The sequence below is a fragment of the Pantherophis guttatus genome, chromosome 3, assembly GCF_059756535.1.
Source record: "Pantherophis guttatus breed Tessera chromosome 3, ASM5975653v1, whole genome shotgun sequence".
In the NCBI taxonomy this organism is placed as follows: Eukaryota; Metazoa; Chordata; class Lepidosauria; order Squamata; family Colubridae; genus Pantherophis; species Pantherophis guttatus.
Window position 1 is genome coordinate 103,192,463 of NC_142065.1, and position 19,213 is coordinate 103,211,675.

A 19,213-nucleotide genomic window follows, 5' to 3' on the forward strand; every position below is an offset into this window, starting at 1 on the left:
TATTTACTATATTCATTAAACATGAAACTCAGTCAACTGAACATTCAAAAATGCAATCACTATTATTATTATTATTATTATTATTATTATTATTATTATTATTATTATCCTCCTCCTCCTCCTCCTCCTCCTCCTCCTCCTCCTCCTCCTCCTCCTCCTCCTCCTCTGGGCATGTTAAAATTCTTTTGGAAAGAGAACTTTCAGAAGCCTGCCTGCATGCCACAGAAACTCCATAAACAGAGATTAAAACAAATACCCCACCTCCTCCGTTAGATTATTGACAAAGCCCCTCCCTTTCCCGGCGCATTTGATTTGGCCGAGCGCTCAGACAGGAAGGCGGGGCCTCCCGTGTTACCTCGTCACGTGGGGCGAGGTGGACGTCCTTCTGCTCCAATGGGGAGTGCCGCTCTTCCCTTCTCACGTGAACGGGGGCTCCTCCGGCCAAGGGCGCTGAAACCCGCTGAGTGGGAAGAAGAGCGAGCGGGGCGGAGAGGCGTCGCTGCTGCTGCTGCTCCAGCCCGTAGGGGGAAAGGGGGCGAGCGGAGGGTTGCAACAAGCCTCGGAAGCGAACGGGCGGCCCAGGCTGGGAAGCGCTGGGCACGGCGTGGGGGGACCAACTTGGAAGCAAGCCCGCACGGCGACGGACGCCAGGCGTCATGTCCATGGAGGACCCCTTCTTTGTGGTGAAAGGGTGGGTGGACAGCCCGCAAGGAGGAGGAGGTGGCGGCGGCGGAGGAGGAAGAAGAGGAGGAGGCATTGCCCAGGGTGTGGGTGGTATTCCCGGCCTAGTCCTCCTTGGGATGGTCAGCCCGTCTCTGCCCTGGAAGAAAGACCGGCCCTCTTCTTTGAAATGGTGCCACTTCTGGACCTGAACCCATTTATTTCTTTATTTCTCGGGGTTTTTTCCTTCTCCCTCTCCCTGCTCGTTCTTGGACGGGATAATCTTCCCTGCTGTCTGCTGGGTTCCCCCCCCCCACCTTCCGTGTTTTGTTACATTGTTGCGGTGTAACGTGCGGCTAGTTAAAAAGGGGTGGGGGAAATGTTGTAAAAAATGGCACAGGCGGGTTGTAAGGTGTCGCTTCCTTTTCGGTGGATCATTCGGATCCCTAGCAGAAGCAGATCTTGGCCCTGTCTAAGCCAGCTTCCCATGCCTATCTGGCAATACGTAAAGTTAACAGGCACAAACTTGTCTGCAGCAGTGGTAGCTAAAATCCGAAAAGGAGCTGGAGGGGGGTTGGCTCCGTTTTTCTTGATCTGTTGGTCTGCATTATGAAGGGTGGAGGTGTGTACAGGTAACTTATCTTAATGCGAGATTTAAACAAGGAAATGGAATGGTGGAAACTGGGGGAAAAAATCTAAAATGGGTGAGTTCTCAGTGAAACTGGGTAATAGTTGATCCAGGACGTATCAAGTTATTTTATTCAGTTTGATATAGCGGTTTATTTTCCTAAAGAAAGGAGTTGGGTGTATGCAAGAAAGTTTTAGCAAATATCTATTAGAGGTAATAGTTAAATGGCAGTGCTATATCTGGAGACAATATTTCAGGATGCCACACTATGGAATAGGGTGGTACCAGGACTTCATATGCCCTCTCACTCCCTATTTTGTACCACTTTTCTAATAAGGTTGCCAAAAATCAAAGAATAATTTCCTAACATTTTGATGTGTAATGTATACAAGTATAATGTATAAATTGATTTAAGAGAATTAAAAATAACCAATACACCTCCTCCCAAATCTCCCTTAACTCCCAGAAAGAAAATCATGTTCCTGTCTCTGTATCATTATCATTCCACCATGACTCTTGTTCTCATCCTACAACATTGTTTGGCTTCTGTTCATCATTACTGATCGTTGTGCTACAATATTGTCTTTAGGCCAGGATTATGAACTTTCCATTTGCACAGCCAGATACTTTTATACCCTGATCATTTTCGATAGTATAAACAACTTTAATACATATATATTTAAATATACATCTAAATATTTTTGCCTTAGAATGCTGTTATAGCTGAAGCATGCATACAAGCTACTGTAAGAAAAAAAATATAGGTACATTTAGAATGCATTAAATAGAGAGTGCGCACATGCGCACACATGTGGATAGGCAGGAAGATTGCATATTGTTCAGTTTTAATCAACCTTTCAAATATTTCTATTTTCTGTTACTATATTAAGCTTTCTTGACCTGATCCTCTCCAGATGTGTTGGATAGCAGCCCTCACCATCCCCAGCCAACATCAGCGTGTTGGTTGGGAATAATAAAAGTTATAACTTAACACGTCTGAAAGATATTAGGTTGAGGGAAAGCTAATCAAAAGCTTATGTGCAAGAATATATTAAGAGAAATAATAATATTTGGTAGCATGACCGTCATGTGTCTCCTAAGCACCAAAATCTGCCCTCTCATGAAATAAAGCAGCTTTTGTGCTGAAGTAGAGGATGTGCTTTACATATAGGCTAACATGCTGCACATTCTTTGAAATTAAAATAATGTCATAATATAAATATACAGTTAACATGTTTTTATTGCCTCTTGAAATTTAATTTAGCAAATGCTACTTTCTCTGTCCATATTTTGAAATGATGTATTGATTTTCAATAGAATAATATTTTTTTCAGGGGGAACTTTTTATGGTGCAGTAAAATATAGTAATTAGTGATTTGTTGTAGGTTCAGCTCTCTTTTGCGCAAGTTATAATTAGTTGTGAAATTTTATTATTGTCCCATACTGAATGCACTATCATTTTGTTACTAAAAGATACTGTATTTTGTTTACTTATTTCACATGCTGAATTCATTACAGTATGTGCATAACAGCCATAGCCTACTGTGTAAGTGGCATTCTCTGAACATTTTTCTAATTTTGAATGTGTCCTTGTGGAACTAAAGGCCCTGTGTTATAAACTGTTTGAAAAAGCCTTTTTTTCCTAATTTGTTACCAAGGTGTCTCTAGTCAAAGACATAAAGAAGGTGGGGGGATGAGAAAAGTTTATTTTGTTGATGTGGAGGGAAAAAGACGTCCTTTACTGTTACTTTCATTTTCCTGAAATCAAGATAATTGAGACTGATGAGAGTATTTAACAGTGCCAAGTAATGAGCCCCCCTCTTGGGTCTTGTGTGTTCTCAGAATTTCTTCCATAGGATTGAATTAATGTGACCAAGTCCTTTCCTGGCATTTCTCTAGATTGTGGCATTATTTCTAAGAAGGGACTTCCATGAGACCCTTCCAACACACTGATGGCAACTGAAAAAGTATATTTAACTTTTTAATAGTGTTCAGTAAAATCTTATACAATAAAATTAGTACTGGGAATTTTCACCGTGTAAAGTTTTGCTTCTTTAGATAAACCATTACTTAGAAGATCAATGAAAATGAAACATTAGTTGCAGAACAGGGCTGGATATATATATTTTTTTGAAAGATACCTCAAAAGTTTAAGACAGACTCAGTTGAACATTTTTCAATAAGTGAACACTTAATACGATAGATAACCTTAAATGCTGGAACTAGATGAGATGGCAAGTTTGACTGCTTTCCTTAGAAACAATAGCCTGACTAAATTGCTTGTTATGGAAGACCACTGTTAGATTTCATACAACATGAAGAGAAAAATCATATTTGGGTTTGAGGATTAAATCTGATTTGACTAGATGGATGTGTTTTTTTAAAATATATGGTTATTCATATTTAGTATGCATTAGATTAAAATTAAGAGGATGTGATGTGAATATTGATCTTTTAGAGTATTTATTAGTATTTAAGACAGTTTAAATATTGATTATTGACTTGTTTAAATTACAATTGTTGAATTGTATTATTTGTGTACTGAAATAAATTGGAGGTCACTTTTGTTATATATTTGATTTTTTTTTTTTTTTGGTCACTTTTTAACCTGTCCTGTTACTCTCCTCCCTTTTTTACCCTTTATATTATTTCGTATTTTAATGTTTGTTTTTTAAATTTAAAAAGATGTTTGTAAATAAGAAAGGAAAGGAGATGAATAGGAAATCCATCATATAGAGGAATGGGTACAGCTAGAGCGTCCTCTGAAGCGCCCCTTTCCCTTTCTATGCCCTTTCTGAAGAAGTGAAGATATGGAAACTTTGTCCTCCTAAATCCAGATTTGATGCTTCAGCTGCTGTGTTATGGAAAGTTAACAGTGTATGGTCTGATTTAACTGTGTAAAACACTGTGTACCATTTGAGTTTTCTGACACAAATTTGTCTAAAATTGGCCCTTCTGGTATTGAATCACCAACATGTCAAGTCAATCTTTATTACTGTCAGAGATCAGTATAGTCGTCAACATGTTATTTGCAATCAGAAATATTCATTGTGTCTTTGGATTGCCATATCCTGGTCTACCTGATATCAATGCATTCCTAACCCTTCCACCCCATCCCTTCCTTGCAACAAATATTTAAGTTACTACCAATCTGGTTTTCAAACAACATTTTTAAAGCCACTTTAGAAACCTCAGTAGCATTATAGGAGTTTAAAATAGTGAATGATAAATTCTTCAAATCATTTCCCTCCACCAAAAAGATCATGGGGATAATTTGTACCCACTCAGCACTGCTATCTTTTGTCTAGTAGAGAGAGAGAGAAGAATAAAATATCAGTCCTCTCTGATTCTTAGCTATGATTTAATCTTACCCTTCATATATAGGAAATATATATATATACAAATTGAACCTAGAAATGCACCATTATATAGATGAGCTACTGTAATTCCCATATATATTATTTTATGTATATGACAAATGGCTATATGCATGTATTTCACTTTCAGGCTAAAGGATGAGGGGTTTTTGAGTGATATACTAGTCTATAAAGTGAAGTTTTAGTGGAGACATATAGTCCCATAATGATACTTACAATTTATATGATGATACCTTCTATGTGAATACTCATGAGGATTTCCCTCCTTCACTTCCAGAGAAGTTCAGAAGGCAGTGAATACTGCTCAGGGGCTGTTCCAGAGATGGACAGAACTCCTACAAGATCCGTCAACAGCTACAAGAGAAGAAATCGACTGGACCACAAATGAGCTAAGGAACAACTTAAGGAGTATTGAGTGGGATCTTGAAGATTTAGATGAAACAATTAATATCCTTTTTGTTCTTGGGGTGAATAGTTAAATAAATTCACATAGTATCTAGGCAAGCAGCCAAATGGTTTTTCCATAAAATTAATAATATAATATAATGTATATAAATATTATATTTATATACATTATACTTTTATGTATATAATATAAATATTATATACATAAATAAAAGTTCTCACCCAACTTATTTTGGAGCAATTGTTGAACTCAGAAATATATAACTACTGTCCTTTATAAAAGTATAAGACATACACTCTATAAATGGACATTTGTACATTTACAGAGTATAAAGTTGTTATATACATGTTTGCTTCCCTTTACACAGTCTGTAGTCACAAATAGAACATTGTTAGAGGAAGATAACATTTAATAGTGTATCTCTAAGAAGCACTTAGCCAGCAAAAGACAATCAGAATTGAATTCTGAGATGGTGTTGATAATGGTTTTAGCCCCGGATCTCACAAAACAGGAAACAAGAAAGCAAGTCATAAGAGCATAGCAGTTCTAAAAATGCTGATAGAATAGTTTTTCCTTGTCGTTGTTATTTTTGTATTCCTTGTTTTTCCTTGTGCATTATTAATTTTTAAAGGTTTCATGAAAATATATAAGTAAAAATTGCATTTGAAATGTAATCCCTTAACTGATTATTCTCAACGCATTGTTGAAGCAAATCCTCGGAAATTCAACCTTGATGCCACAGAACTAGGTGTGAGAAAAGCCTTCATCACAAGCACTCGGCAAGTGGTCAGGGTAAGACGCTTGAGTTGCTTGAGGCAACGCTATGATATATCGCAAAAGAAGTTTTACCTATTTATTATAGCATAAACAGTTTCTAATTCACCATGAAATTAAACAGAAATTGAAGATATCTCTCAAAATTGCTATTCATGAACAAAAACATAATTCTGGTCATGCACTGCAATGTTTCTGATGGCAAGTCATAAAAATACCTTACAATATTTATCTCTATTTTAATAAAACACAGGATTTTGTTTTATTAAAATAGAAATGTAGAAAATTGTAGAAAATTGATTTTCTACAATGACAATCCATCACTTCCGTCAAAACTATAAGTCAGAATTCATGAAAATATCAAACGCAAAATGCCTTTATACCAGACAAGAATATTTTGGAGCACATTTTAGGTCTCCAGATTGCGGCATTACAGTAGTTCTCAAGATGCCTGCTTTAAGTATTTTTTTAAAGTATTTTATTTCTGGGTTCCCATATTTGTGGTGGTTTGCTCATTTGTTAGTCATTTCTAACTCTTTATGTCATCGTGAACATTATTTCTCCAAGATTGTTTTTAATAGTGATTGCTCCTTCGAGTTCTTATCAACAAAAAGTATAAGTGATAACAACTGGCCAGCTTGCTTTTTGTCAACCTTTTTTTTAACCTGGCTATGAGATCCTTAAGAAGCCATGTCAGGATAGAGATACCACAAGAAATACTAGTATTTTACTTTATTGATTTAAGCCATAATAACAGAATCTTGAAAGCCTGAGAGTGTTTCCCCTTTTTCCCCTTTAAATTAAAGGGAGTCAAAAGGAAGGGGGGGGTTGAGTTCCTCTCCATTAGTTCCTTGTTTTCCTGGCTCAACTCTTTTTGTAACAGTTACTGAATGTTGTAAACTATTGTTGTGTGACACTGCAAATGGCTATAAATGCAGGCCAGTTTCCAAGTGCCCCAAATGCAGTGACTTGGTGGTGGCAGCATGTTGGAACTTTGGAACTGGATCATAAGAACCTTTTGGGGAATCTGTCATAACTTTGATCAATCACTAAGCAACCAGTTATAAGTCAAGGACTATCTGTACTAATTGTATGTAGTATTTTATCTGTATCTTTATCATGTTGTAAGATGTTGAACAGTTCTGTTTATATTTCATTGACTTTAGCTACAGCTTTAGCATTAGAAATAGTCTTTAGAGTTCATTTAACTTTATTGACAAGAATTTCTGGCTCTAGTTCCATGATCAAACCTTTAGACATACCAACTTCAAGGTTCCTTTTGTAGAATTTTTCTGTTTATTTATATTACCTCTTTTCTATGAATTTTATCTTTAGCTTTTTATTCTGTTTCTGGCTTTGTTTTATACACCAAGGCCAAATTTTCCCATTATTTCATACTGTATGTTACTTCATTTCCAACTTCAGCATTTTAGTCTCCTATAACTACTATGATGTCTCTTTTTAGTAGTTTTTTTTTCCATCAAGATGTTGCCAAACATATAAAACTGTTGAACTTACATTTCCTTTGCATCTATGGCTGGAACATAAATTTAGAATTATAATATTTGATACTGATGTGCAGTGCATTCCAAGTTGCCAATTCCTACATTGTCAGTATTCAATCCTAACTTTGTTTTGACAGTATCAAGTTTAGTTTGACTATAAATTTGGCAGTATTCCATAAACCAGTGATATACGTATCTTTGCAGCATCAAACTTTTATTTTTCCTCTTGACACATCAGCAACTTGGCATTGTTTCAGCTTTAATCCAGCCACATCATAAACACTGGCGCTCCTTGTACTTGTCCTCCGCTGTTCTACAGTGCTTCTTAAAACAATTTCCTACCTAAAGGGCCCATCTTCCAATACCATGTTGACACTGTCCAGTTCATGAATGTCCATTTGGTTTTCTTGGCAAAATAGTGGGATTGCATCACCATTTCCTTTTCAGGATTATATTTAGTCTGACATCTGAAATAAATATGCAAATGAATATCAGCTTTGCAGCCCTTAAAAGGCTTTTTGTTACTGAAACATTCCCAAAGAAAACAAAGCAAGGAAAAGACAATGGAGTTGGGTATGTCACATAAACTATTTTATGGTAAATGAACTACTGTATGAGTCAATTACATTAACATATATTTTTTAAAAAAACAATAGGATATGAAGGATCAAATGTCAAATACTTCTGTTCAAGCACTGGCTGAAAAGAAAAACAGGCAGGTCAGTATTGATACTGGATTACCTTGTATCTTGGATGCCAACTTTGTTAGTTGTGACTGGAGTGTTTCTATTAAGTGTTTAGTTATAACATTAGCCACTCACCTAAAAGGTATGCTTAGTTCAGGAAGCATACTGGACTTGGTTCATGCTTTCCCCCTAAATTAATGGAAAGGACGGAATTATTGTTAAACTCACATTGATAATCCACCAGGAAGTGAATGTTGGGGTGCTGAAGACAGAAACCATGAATTTTCAAATATAGACACAGCTTTGGTGGAAAGTGAGTTTGTGTGGCGCAGCACATCTTTGTCTTGCTATGGGGAAGAGATGCCAGTCAGTTCCCTGATCCTTTCCTGGACATATTAAGAGCTCAAGACTGATTGGATTTCAAGTGAACAGAACTATTTGTGTGCCCTTTAAAGCTATACAAACAAAATCTTATTCTTAAATATTGCCTGTACATGTTAAACTGTGCAGATATAAGCTTTTCTGAAAATTAATAGCTAAATCTTCACATTGGTTCACATTGTTCTGGGTCTGACATAGCTGTGAAACAGCAAAGTTAAGTTCTAAACGTAGATTAAAATAAGTAGAGGTTTCTTCTTGATCATTTGTCATCACTATAGTTCAGCCTCTCTTTAACTACTTAGTTTCAAACTAATACATTTTTTTCTGTCACCACTGTTCCTTTTATATAGGAAGAAGTGGATTGTTCCTTAATAACCTGCTTGGAAACTGAGCTGTAGCAGCAGCTTTGAAAATAGAAAATTACTGAGTCTTAAAAATCTGATTTTGGAAATGTGATGAGATCAGTCTGAGTCATGAGATTTATATTGCTGTATTTGTCCATTTGCTTTACAGTTGTTGCATGCCACCATAATCAAGTATACATTCTTGAGGTTTCCGAATTAAAAACATACAATCAGAATAATTAATAAACAGTTTAAAATAAGAGAGTGGGTTTGTTTGTTTGTTTGTTTGTTTACAGTATTAATATTCCATCCCTCTTAGTAGAGACTGTATGGAATACAACAGTAAAACAACAACAACAACAACCCCACACAATTGGGAATGACTAAAAAGTGTCAGTAAACCAGCCAACAGCACTCCCCACTGATACCCGATGCTGATAGTCATAAGCCAAAATTTCTGTTAAGCAATGCTGTTTTAATGGCTTTCTAAAAGAAAGCTAGGTGGGTGCCAATGAAGTATTTTCTGGAAAATGTTATTCCAAAGCAAAGTGGCTGCACAGAGAAACACTGCTTCTGTTTCTCTTCTGTTTCTTAGATGGGGAGAATGTTGAAAATCCCTTCTTGGAATATGTGGATGATACTCCACATATGGTATCTATAGGAGAAACTCCTATAGATACCGGAGTGGCATCTTATGTTTTATGTTAATGCTTCATGTTATTAAAAGCAGCACTTTGAATTGTACCAAGAAGCCAATTGAAAGCCAGTGCAGTTTCTGTTGTGCAGCTGTAGGTATTACTCTCATTTGTCAGTATTAGCCACCACCTTTTGCACCAGTTGCAGATTATAGATACTATTAAAAAGCATCCCCATTAAAGCATGTTGCAGTATAACTTAGAGGTGGTAAAAGCCTGAGTTACTGTCACCAAGACCTCCCACTCAAGATTGGACCAGTGCATCAGTCAAAGCTGAGCAAGAGACCCCCTCATCTTAGTCTCTTCCTGCAAATCCAGCAATAGGTGTAAATTCAGGAGAACCCTCAAATATCACATTATCTGCTTCAAACAAGTACCAGCCCATTTAAAATCAAATCCTGAGATGACAAAACAGCATCTACATCTTGCAAGGGTCCAATTTCAACATCATGCAATAACTGACCATGCATTTCCTATGCAGGTGCTTCTGGGAGAAAGTAGAACTCACAGCTGGAGCTCCGGGACGGATAAATACAGCCGCTTGGATCGAGAAATGCAGTCTGCAAATTCACACTTCATTGAAGATCAGCAAGCACAGCAGCAGGTAGTCTGGATCTGTCTGTCTGTGCAAAGATTCCAACTAGCCACTTATAGAATGGGATTTCTAGATGAGGCTTTCACCCACAAATCTCACAGACTCTTAATATAATAGGTGAGATTCATATGCAACCTCAGGATACATTTGCATTTGTATTTCAGATTGGGGGAGTCAGGAGGCGACAGTGAACATCATGCCTCCAAGGTGATAAGAGCATTTCTTTCTCAAAGTGTGTCTGGGAGTGTATATTGTATATTCATCCCACATACACAATCTGACACAGTATCCAAATGAAGAACAAGGGAAATCCAGGGAGACGCATATATTTGGTACCAGTAGCAAGTATGAATGAACCTTTTCTACTTTGTACGAAGACACAGAAATCAGGATGCTCCTCTTCCCACATAAATACACATTCTCAGGGTTAAAGATACCCATGAACCAAGCTTTGAGTCAAGAAAGCCCCTTCTCTGAATGTTGGCATGTCATTCTCCAATTCATCAGTAACTCACACCCATTTAAATTAAAAAGTATTATTGAGAGTCTAGCTAGACAAATCATAGTTGAAGGAATTCAGTTTTCCTTTTCAGATCTGGGCAGACATATAAGGTGGGATTTTTTTTCTTTACGAAAAAAAAAGAGTTTCAAAGGGGGGATTTCAGTATAACTTTTGTTCCCCCCCTTCAATCATTTTAATGGCAAGATGAACTTTTTCTTCAAGGCAGTATCTGGATGCTCAAGAAGCCAGAGCATTTTGCAGTTTGTAGCCAATGACTTTTTCAATGCATAATTTGAACTACATAACTCTTTCATTTCTTCCTGTCCCCTCATCCAACTCTATTCTGTATTCCAGTTAATCATTGATCAGCAGGATGAACAGTTGGAGCTGGTCTCTGGCAGTATTGGAGTACTAAAGAATATGTCCCAACGCATTGGAGGGGAATTGGATGAACAAGCTGTGTGAGTATTAAGCAAATTGAATCCCTGTGTGCATAATATAAATTTATTATTAGCAGCCTTCTTGGCAGCTAAATCCCACTACTGTATTGACTTCTTCATGAACAATCATCCCTATGTTGTGTGTGAGTCAGAAAGAAAGTTATTGAGTATGTGCATGATAGTATCTTTGATGCAATTTATAAATATTTTCTCACCCAGCAGCAGAAATAATTGGCCTAACTTAGCTTGGCTTGGTTCAGCAATGGTTAAATGGGGTGAAATGGAGTTTGAGCTTAAAAAAGAGCCTCAGAAATGATTAGCTTGATTATGTAGAACGCAATGGTGTATAAAATGCACCAAGATTTTGAAGAAGTAAGTAAGGAAAAAAAGGTTTTTGCCCTCCCTGGCTCCCAGGAGCAACCTGCAGGCCTCCCAAACCCTCTCCGCACCCCATTTTTTTTGAAAAACAGGCCCATTTTTTGCAAAAATGGAACGAGCGGGGCGGGGCTTCAGGAGGCCAAAAATGGTTATATTCGGTGTATAAGACACACCAACATTTCCACCCTCTTTTAGGCGGGAAAAAAGTGTGTCTTATACTCAGAAAAATACGGTACATAAGATATTCGTCTTTGTCTCCTAACAGTATTAGTAATGGTAAGGATTTCAGCCATCTGTCTGTTCATTACTGTGGGGTAAGGTGTGTTCAAAAATATTTTGTCTTCCTGATGAATAAAAGAGCAACAGGGTAGGGATAATTTCAAGTGGGAAATAATTTCTTAGTTCATACTGGCATCTTCTTATCCCATAATTATTTTTATTTTCTAAAAATTCTTTATATACTTAATATCTAATTTGGAAAATAACTGGCATTACAAAAATACAAATTGAGGAGTAGTATACATGTTTTGTTTTCAAACATTTTTTCAGATGAAATAGAAAAGCAGCAATCTTGTTTTTTAAGCTTAAAGTTAACTGAACAGCTTTGGGAGAATCGCAATGAACTACTGAAACTCTTTAAGAAGCAAACAAGCTGATTGCTTGAGAGTATTTGTGAGAAACAGTATTTCTAGAAATAAAATAATTTATCATTCTAAATGGAAGATTCTATTCCCCCCTTTATCTGAATTGCTACTTTTCCATCAATGTTTACCACATTGAATGAATAGGCTTTTCTTGAGTTCCATTTGTTCATTCCAAAATGTGTTTTAACGCTGAAAGTTAAGTCAAAACGACTTTGCTTTTATGTTTTGGTATGTACAGATGAGGATGCATGCTGCTGATTCCATTTCATAAACCCATAAAGTAAATGAGACTAAATACTTAGCATTTCCAGGAAATGCCAAAAATTTGTAGCATTCAGTTTTATAGTCCCAAAAATACGGTAACTTCTAGTTAGTTAATTTGGAAGGCTCTGATGTAAGAAAATTTATATATAAGTGAAAGATCGTATGAGCTTTGTGTGAGAGAGATAAAATGAATAAATGAAGAAGGGAAAATTGTGGGGAAGGTAATGATTGAAAGAGGGAAAAGAGATGATATCTACAATCAAGTTTTATTGTTTTTAATGTGTTGACATGAGGAAGTAGACTCCAAGACTCTTCCAAATTATATCTACTTCTCTGTTAGGTAAAACTTTTTGTAACAAACTCTTGCCTAACTTTTCTTACGTGAAATTTTAGTGCATAGGCCATTGCATCATAGGGACCTCAGTCTTCTTAGAGACAGTTCATGTTTGTGCCACTATATCAGTAATGAACACGGGAACAGTGTTAGGCGATGCTATAAAATGCTAATGAAGAAACAACAATCGTCCAGAGCATAATCGATGCCCTCTTCCTGTGCTTGCAGCATGTTGGACGACTTCTCTCATGAGGTGGACAGCACCCAGTCCCGACTAGATAATGTTATGAAGAAACTTGCAAAAGTATCCCATATGACTAATGGTAAGTAGTCTGAAATCTAACAAAAATGTAACAAAATGTCATTTTTTCCGGTCATGAAAGGCAAGCCAGTCTTCAGCAGCTGTAGCCTCTATATCAGTAGAGTGTCTCAAACCACTTGTTTCAGACCTGCTAAATGCACTGTTTGAGAAAACAAAAGTGCAATCTTAAAGTCAGAAGATAGAAAATTAAAATAATAAAAAAGAGATTAATTTGGCACCTGACACTTTTGCCAAGCATGGAAGACCTTTATGTCCTTCAGAGAATAGGGGGTCCTAGGTTTAGGTGGTCCAAGCCTTGCCTACTGACTTTAAATTTATTCTTGATATCCATTATAGGTTTTTAGGTTTTGTTGATAATGTTTATTGTTTTTAATGTGTTGACAGCTGCCCAGTTGCATCTGTGAGATGGGTGGCCATATAAAATGTGTAATAAACAAAGTACAGTTAATAAAAATGCTAGTAAAAAGTAATATGCTGCTATTGATTGAGGGAATTGATATATCAAGGAGTGAGTTGTTTGTGGTGCATACCATATTGATTGCTATGTCCCAATATCTAAGTGAATTGTTCTGCAAAAAGTCTCCCTTAACCCCATGGTTTTTCTTATTGCTGTCTCTCCCCTCTCCCCCCTCCCCCCAAACTTAACTCTAGCATTGTTCTCAGTGAAAAGAGCTAGCATCTCTGGAAAGTATACCACTAATTTCTTTTCCTCTTGATTTTGTTTTTACTGGCAGATCGAAGACAGTGGTGTGCAATTATCATCCTCGTTGTTATCCTTGTGGTGGTGCTTATTCTGTTTTTTGTGCTGTGATAGTTTGGGGCTCGGATTCTTTTACGGGCTCCTTTTGTGCAGACATTTTAGCGCTGTTCCTGTCCACCAGAGAAAACTCTTTATCGAAAACACTCTAGGAGAGTTTGATACTGTGTTCTGCTGTGGATGGCTCTCAGTGACATAACTCTCTGTCCTCATGCTTCTTCTTCTCGTGATCTTCATTATCCTGCTCAAGGAAGAAACGGACCATTCACACACACACACAAATACTGTTTACACTGGAAGTTTTTACCCTGGGCTGAAACATTGGACTCTGCCAATGCTCTACTGTGGGACAGGTGGTTTAGACTGGAAGAAACCACTTTTGTGATCATTTCCATCATGTCGCAGATATAAGCCACCAGATGCCTTTTGTCTGCTTATCATAACAGGACTCTTGCCAATGTTAAACAAGCATACGTATATGTGTGGATTCACATAACAAGCAGATCTTGCAGAAATGATTCCATTGTCTACAAGATTCCTTTCACAGGTCATTTACACAGCCAAGCCTGCCAAATAATCATGGATCTTTAAAGGAGGAAAACGGCCAGTAAGAGCAGCCACTGAACTCATACTGTGAATATTTGTTTTCCTCCAGAACAGAATTGTGCACTTGAAAATGTCAAGGGTACGTAGTTTTGTACCCACTGTTGTAAGACTAACTAATGTTAAATAGAACAATAGAACATTACACACAGAAAGCTGCAGGCCTGCATCTAAACTAAAGTCGGTCTGAAAGTAGGGGAAATGGCAAATAGAGTCATAGCAAGTCTGGGCATTGGACTGGAATTTAGTATTGCTTCAGGGAGGCAGACTGGCCCTAACAGGCTAATACAGGCCGTAAGCAAAATATGTGCATGTTTGTGTTGTACATCAGACAGCTGTAGTGACTCTACTTTTCAGACCTGTAATCTCAGTTTTACTGCAGTGTAGACAAAGACAAAGTCAGTAGACATACTGTGGTTGCTAAAACCTTGTGATTTTGTGGTTTTGATTATCAGTTTTCTGAAAAGAGAATTTTATATTTGAGTTCTGCTAATTTAAGAGATGCTTCTGTTGGATAGATGTCAAGATTTAAATGCAGGAATGGGAAATGGCAATCTGCCTCTTCCTTCTGTCTTGTGTTTACATTTTGGGGAGAATATGGACTCCCCTAGATGCACAAGCACAGAAGGAAACAAAATTGTTAAACAACTCCTTTAATGTTTTCAGAACTTAAAAGTGGTATGCAAAATGCACTCCAAAAGAATATGGAAGCATTCCAGTCCTTTTATGATAAAATAATTTTGCCATTATTTTACTATTTTGATAGTTTGGTGGAATTAACTGCAGACTAATAAATAGGTGGGATCATGGTTGCTTCTGGATCTTACCTCTGGACATTTTCCCACTAACGCCTAGTAACAGAGGAAGCTCCATTTCCCTTGATTCTGTCATAAGGTGGTTTACTTGAACTCTACAAGATTATAACTTACTTTCTAAAATGTATCTAGTATGAAATTTTGGGATGTTCTATCTAGACGACATGGTGACAAAAAAGGAATATTTTGGATGGTAATGTGTATTTCTTTGTTAACTTGGAAGTGTGGTAAGCCTGCCCTGCTGCTCTTGATGGTTCCCTTGTACTTATTCTGCTGGGAGTAGAGATTTTGGATTTCACCAAAGCTCCTTTAAGCATTAATATGTCTCATTTGGACTCCTTGTCTATTAAGAAACCTCATGCTAAAAATTGTTAAGGCCCAGCACAATGATTGCTGTCAAAAACTCAGTTTCATTTGCACCCAGTTCCCTACCACCAATGCGATTCAGATATTGCATTTCTATTATTACATCTGTATGATCTTAATTATCTGAAGATTTTTATCTGAGCATGTAGAGCCTGTAGGTTCTTGTTTTTCTGTTTCAATCTGTTGTTGTGTTAGGCTAATTAGGAATGGGCACTTGTATGAAGTTTTGCTGATTACATTTCTAACAGAACTTCAGTATTGCAATTGCTAAATTGACTTTGAGTGGGGATACGTGGATTGAAAATATGCTTCTTCCAGCATTTGAGTGGGAGAGGTTTCTGATCTCCCTATGTATTTCCCAATTTGAAAGCCTTCAAATCATGATGTGCATTGGTCTTCAGCTAAGGAGCATTGTAGAACCAGTTTTCCATCTCTTGTTGACCTGGTGTCCAGAAGCATGTGAAGAAGCCCAGCATTGTGAGCTTTAGTTAATGTCCATATTCTGATGAGGTAACCAGGGAGTTAATTGAGGCTAATCTCGGAGTAGCTGCTTAATCATCTCTGCTCCCAGAAATCATCAGTAAAAAGAACAAAATATTCTGAGCAGAAAGTTTAAATCATTGTTTCTCAACTTTATCAGTTTTAAGATATGAATTCATTTCCCAGAATTCAAGTTGGTTGGAGGAGTTCTGAGAGTTGAAGTCCATATATCTTAAGAGTGCTAATGTTGAAAAGCATTGGTTTAATCCTAGCCAGATGAGATAGCATTTATAGCTTGAAAAAAATAAGATATTTTGAAAGCTAATTGAGACATTTGAATGCAAATTTCTCTATTAATAGAGAAATAAAATCAAAAAAGTATCTGTGATACTGTTCATTGCTGTATGTGCTCCAGAATCTTTCGCAGTATGTTGAAAGAGTATATTATATAGCTGAACACAAAAATCCAAATTAAGTGATGGCAACAAGTGAAAAACTCCCCCTTCATTGCCAGCTAAGAATCATATGGATTCTTGCAGGACCAAAATAGCCCACTTATTGTCAGGCTTCCCTAGCAGCCATGGAGAGTTTTCTCATTTAAGGAAACACTTTTTAGGGAGGGCTTTCTAAAGAGAGGAAGTCTGGGATTTTATTTATTTGCCATAATTTCCCCTTCACTCACCTCATTCTCAATTGCCCATTAGTTGCAGTAAATCTGTCTGGAAAATAATTCTTTTAGACCTGATCGCTTGAATGTTTTGTAGGGATTGGATGTAAAATCCAAGAGTACTTTCTAAACTATTACTTAAAGATATACAGCTAGTCCTCAACTTACAATAATTGGGACCAGAATTTTAGTTATAAGCCATTGCGACCATAAATCAACGCACCATTGACTGACCTGACTTTTTCCCCAATGTAAAAATACGAGAAACTGGCAAAAAAAATAATAATTGCATATTGTGGTCACATGACCATGGGATGCTGCAACTGGTGGTAAATGTGAACCAGTTGCTAAGTGCCCAAAATGTGGTCATGTGATCGCAGGGAGGCATCGCGACATTTCATGATGGCCGGAAATGCTTTACAAGCTGTGAAACATCTCTTCTAAGGCCATGGTAACTTTGAATGGTCGTTACATGACCAGCGATATATTGAGGACTATCTATGTGTTTACACGCTCACTTTTAGTCAGTATAAGAATTGAACCTAGTTCAAAACTGTGTTTTTAACATTCTGCAGCATGTATCATCAGAATATTTTAATGCTTTTTTTAAAAAAAAAAAATGTAATGCTTAAGCTCTTAATATTTCCAGTGGAGTGCTGACACTCCATCATTCTGCAATGCTGTGCTTGTGTGAATTATGTGGGTTTTGACTTGAAATCATGCTTGTATGCTCTCTTCTGCCCCACTCCCTTACCCTTCTCTAAAGAGGGAAAGCATTGAGCTAACAAAAGTCTCTGTGAATGTCCTCCTTTGAATGGCTACCTTTTCAGTATCGCCATAACAAAGGATATCTTTGTATATCTGGACAATTCTGGCGCGGCTGCTACTTCAGAACAAGCTGGGTTTTTGTTTTGAACTAAATTCCATGAAACGACTATTTTGAGATACGAGACTAGAAGTGCTGCCTTGAGAAACAAAAAGAAGCGTCTTCCCCCGCAAGCCACCTCTACAGGAGGACAAAGCTTCGTTGCTCCAGGTGCTTCCAGGCAGAGGATGCAAACTGTTCATCCAGTCTAAAAGATGACAGCATACATGGACCCACTCCGAAGAAAACGATTGTTTTAATTTTCTATGTTTGGAGTTGAACAATGGATTCCACCGGGGAAAAAAGACAACATGCTTCAGAAAGAAGTACTCATTTCCAGGTTGTGTGCCAGGTCATTTAAAGATAACTTGCAATAAGCACTACTAAATTGGAAGAATGACATCATTCCAGGCTTTGTGTGTGCTGGCCTCTTTCATATCGGCTCCCTGGTGATAGATTTTCGCAAGGTTTTTACTCCAGGTGTGATTGTGTCATTCAGCCCTTTTCATTGCAGAGATGTGCCAGACTCTTTGCAAAGGTAGCTGCCATCTTCATACTTGCTGAAGGATCTGCTAGGGAAATGCCTTTTTCCATTAAAAATAAGGCATATGAGCGGCCTCTAAGCCTGAAAAGGTGACTGCTTGATAGCTTAAACATGTGAACTTAAGAATTATGTCATGTAATAGAACTTAGGGACAAGCAGGAACATCCCAACAGCTTAATAAAAGTATGTTCATGCAGGTTTTCCAGAAATGTTAAGGCACAGTTGGTGTATTAACATGCATTAAGCAGTCACTGGATGGGTAGTTGCTTATTTATATTGTTTTCAACCCTCCCCTTCCCATGTTCTCATCATTCATTTAGAACATTGCACCATTGTTTCATTTACTTTATATGTCAAAGGACTCTACTAGCAGTAGTAGACAGCAGCTGCTCATTCTGTGTGCGAGGCCTTTATGTTATATTCTTGATTAGAACAGAAAAAGCTTGTTCCTAGTGCCATAAGGCTGAATTGTGACTATGAGGTCCTCTTGCAAGGTGAAAGGTGTACAGAGCTGCTTAAACATATTCACTTCTCTCCTCTTTGGCTTAAATTGGTAATTATGGTAAGTAAATTCATTACTGCCTTTGAGGATCCCACAGAGGAGAGCAGAATTACCTTCTCATTCAGTTGGATTTAAGAAAAATTGACCAGATGCCAGGAGCAATAGAAGCTGGTGGGGATGTCTTTTCTCTCAGTTGCCTTATTCTAGGTGCAGGGATGGGATTCTCCTGGTTAGGACCCGTTCAGGCAAACTGGTAGCTCCAATGATCAGATGGGCCCGCCTCTGCGCTTTACTGACTTATATTTTCTCAGCTGATTCACGCGGCAGAGTGGATTGCCGCACCTCAGCTGTGTTACTCCCCAGCAGTAAAGCGGAAGGTAAGTTTTCATAAAACTGCACATGTGCGCATAGCACGCGTTCACCGAACCGGTTGTTAAACCGGCAGGATCCCACCACTGTCTCCCCACCTAGCTGGACAGAAAATGTAAATAGAGCAGAGAAAAGATCTCATGAAATTTTCAAGAATTGTTGACAAGTGTGTTTCCTTCAGTTTGCCATATGGGAAACAGAAATGTTACACCTCACAAAGTTGCCTTAAGAGCTGGTGAAGCACAGCAGGTAAAAGTTTGGAATGCCAGTTTGGGAGGACTCAAGTGTGCAATTTTGTAAGGGTTGTGAG

At 37.6% G+C, this 19,213-nt stretch overlaps 1 protein-coding gene across 1 annotated transcript; it reads left to right on the forward strand.

Annotated features, from left to right (window-relative positions):
- The first annotated feature begins 309 nt into the window (after positions 1-309).
- Positions 310-17,893, forward strand: STX6 (syntaxin 6). Its single transcript, XM_034409679.3, has 8 exons — positions 310-691; positions 4,943-5,112; positions 5,769-5,863; positions 8,007-8,069; positions 9,938-10,060; positions 10,908-11,014; positions 12,842-12,936; positions 13,670-17,893. The coding sequence occupies exons 1-8, from the start codon at positions 657-659 to the stop codon at positions 13,744-13,746; spliced, it is 765 nt and encodes a 254-aa protein (XP_034265570.1). The 5' UTR covers positions 310-656; the 3' UTR covers positions 13,747-17,893.
- Positions 17,894-19,213: the final 1,320 nt, after the last annotated feature.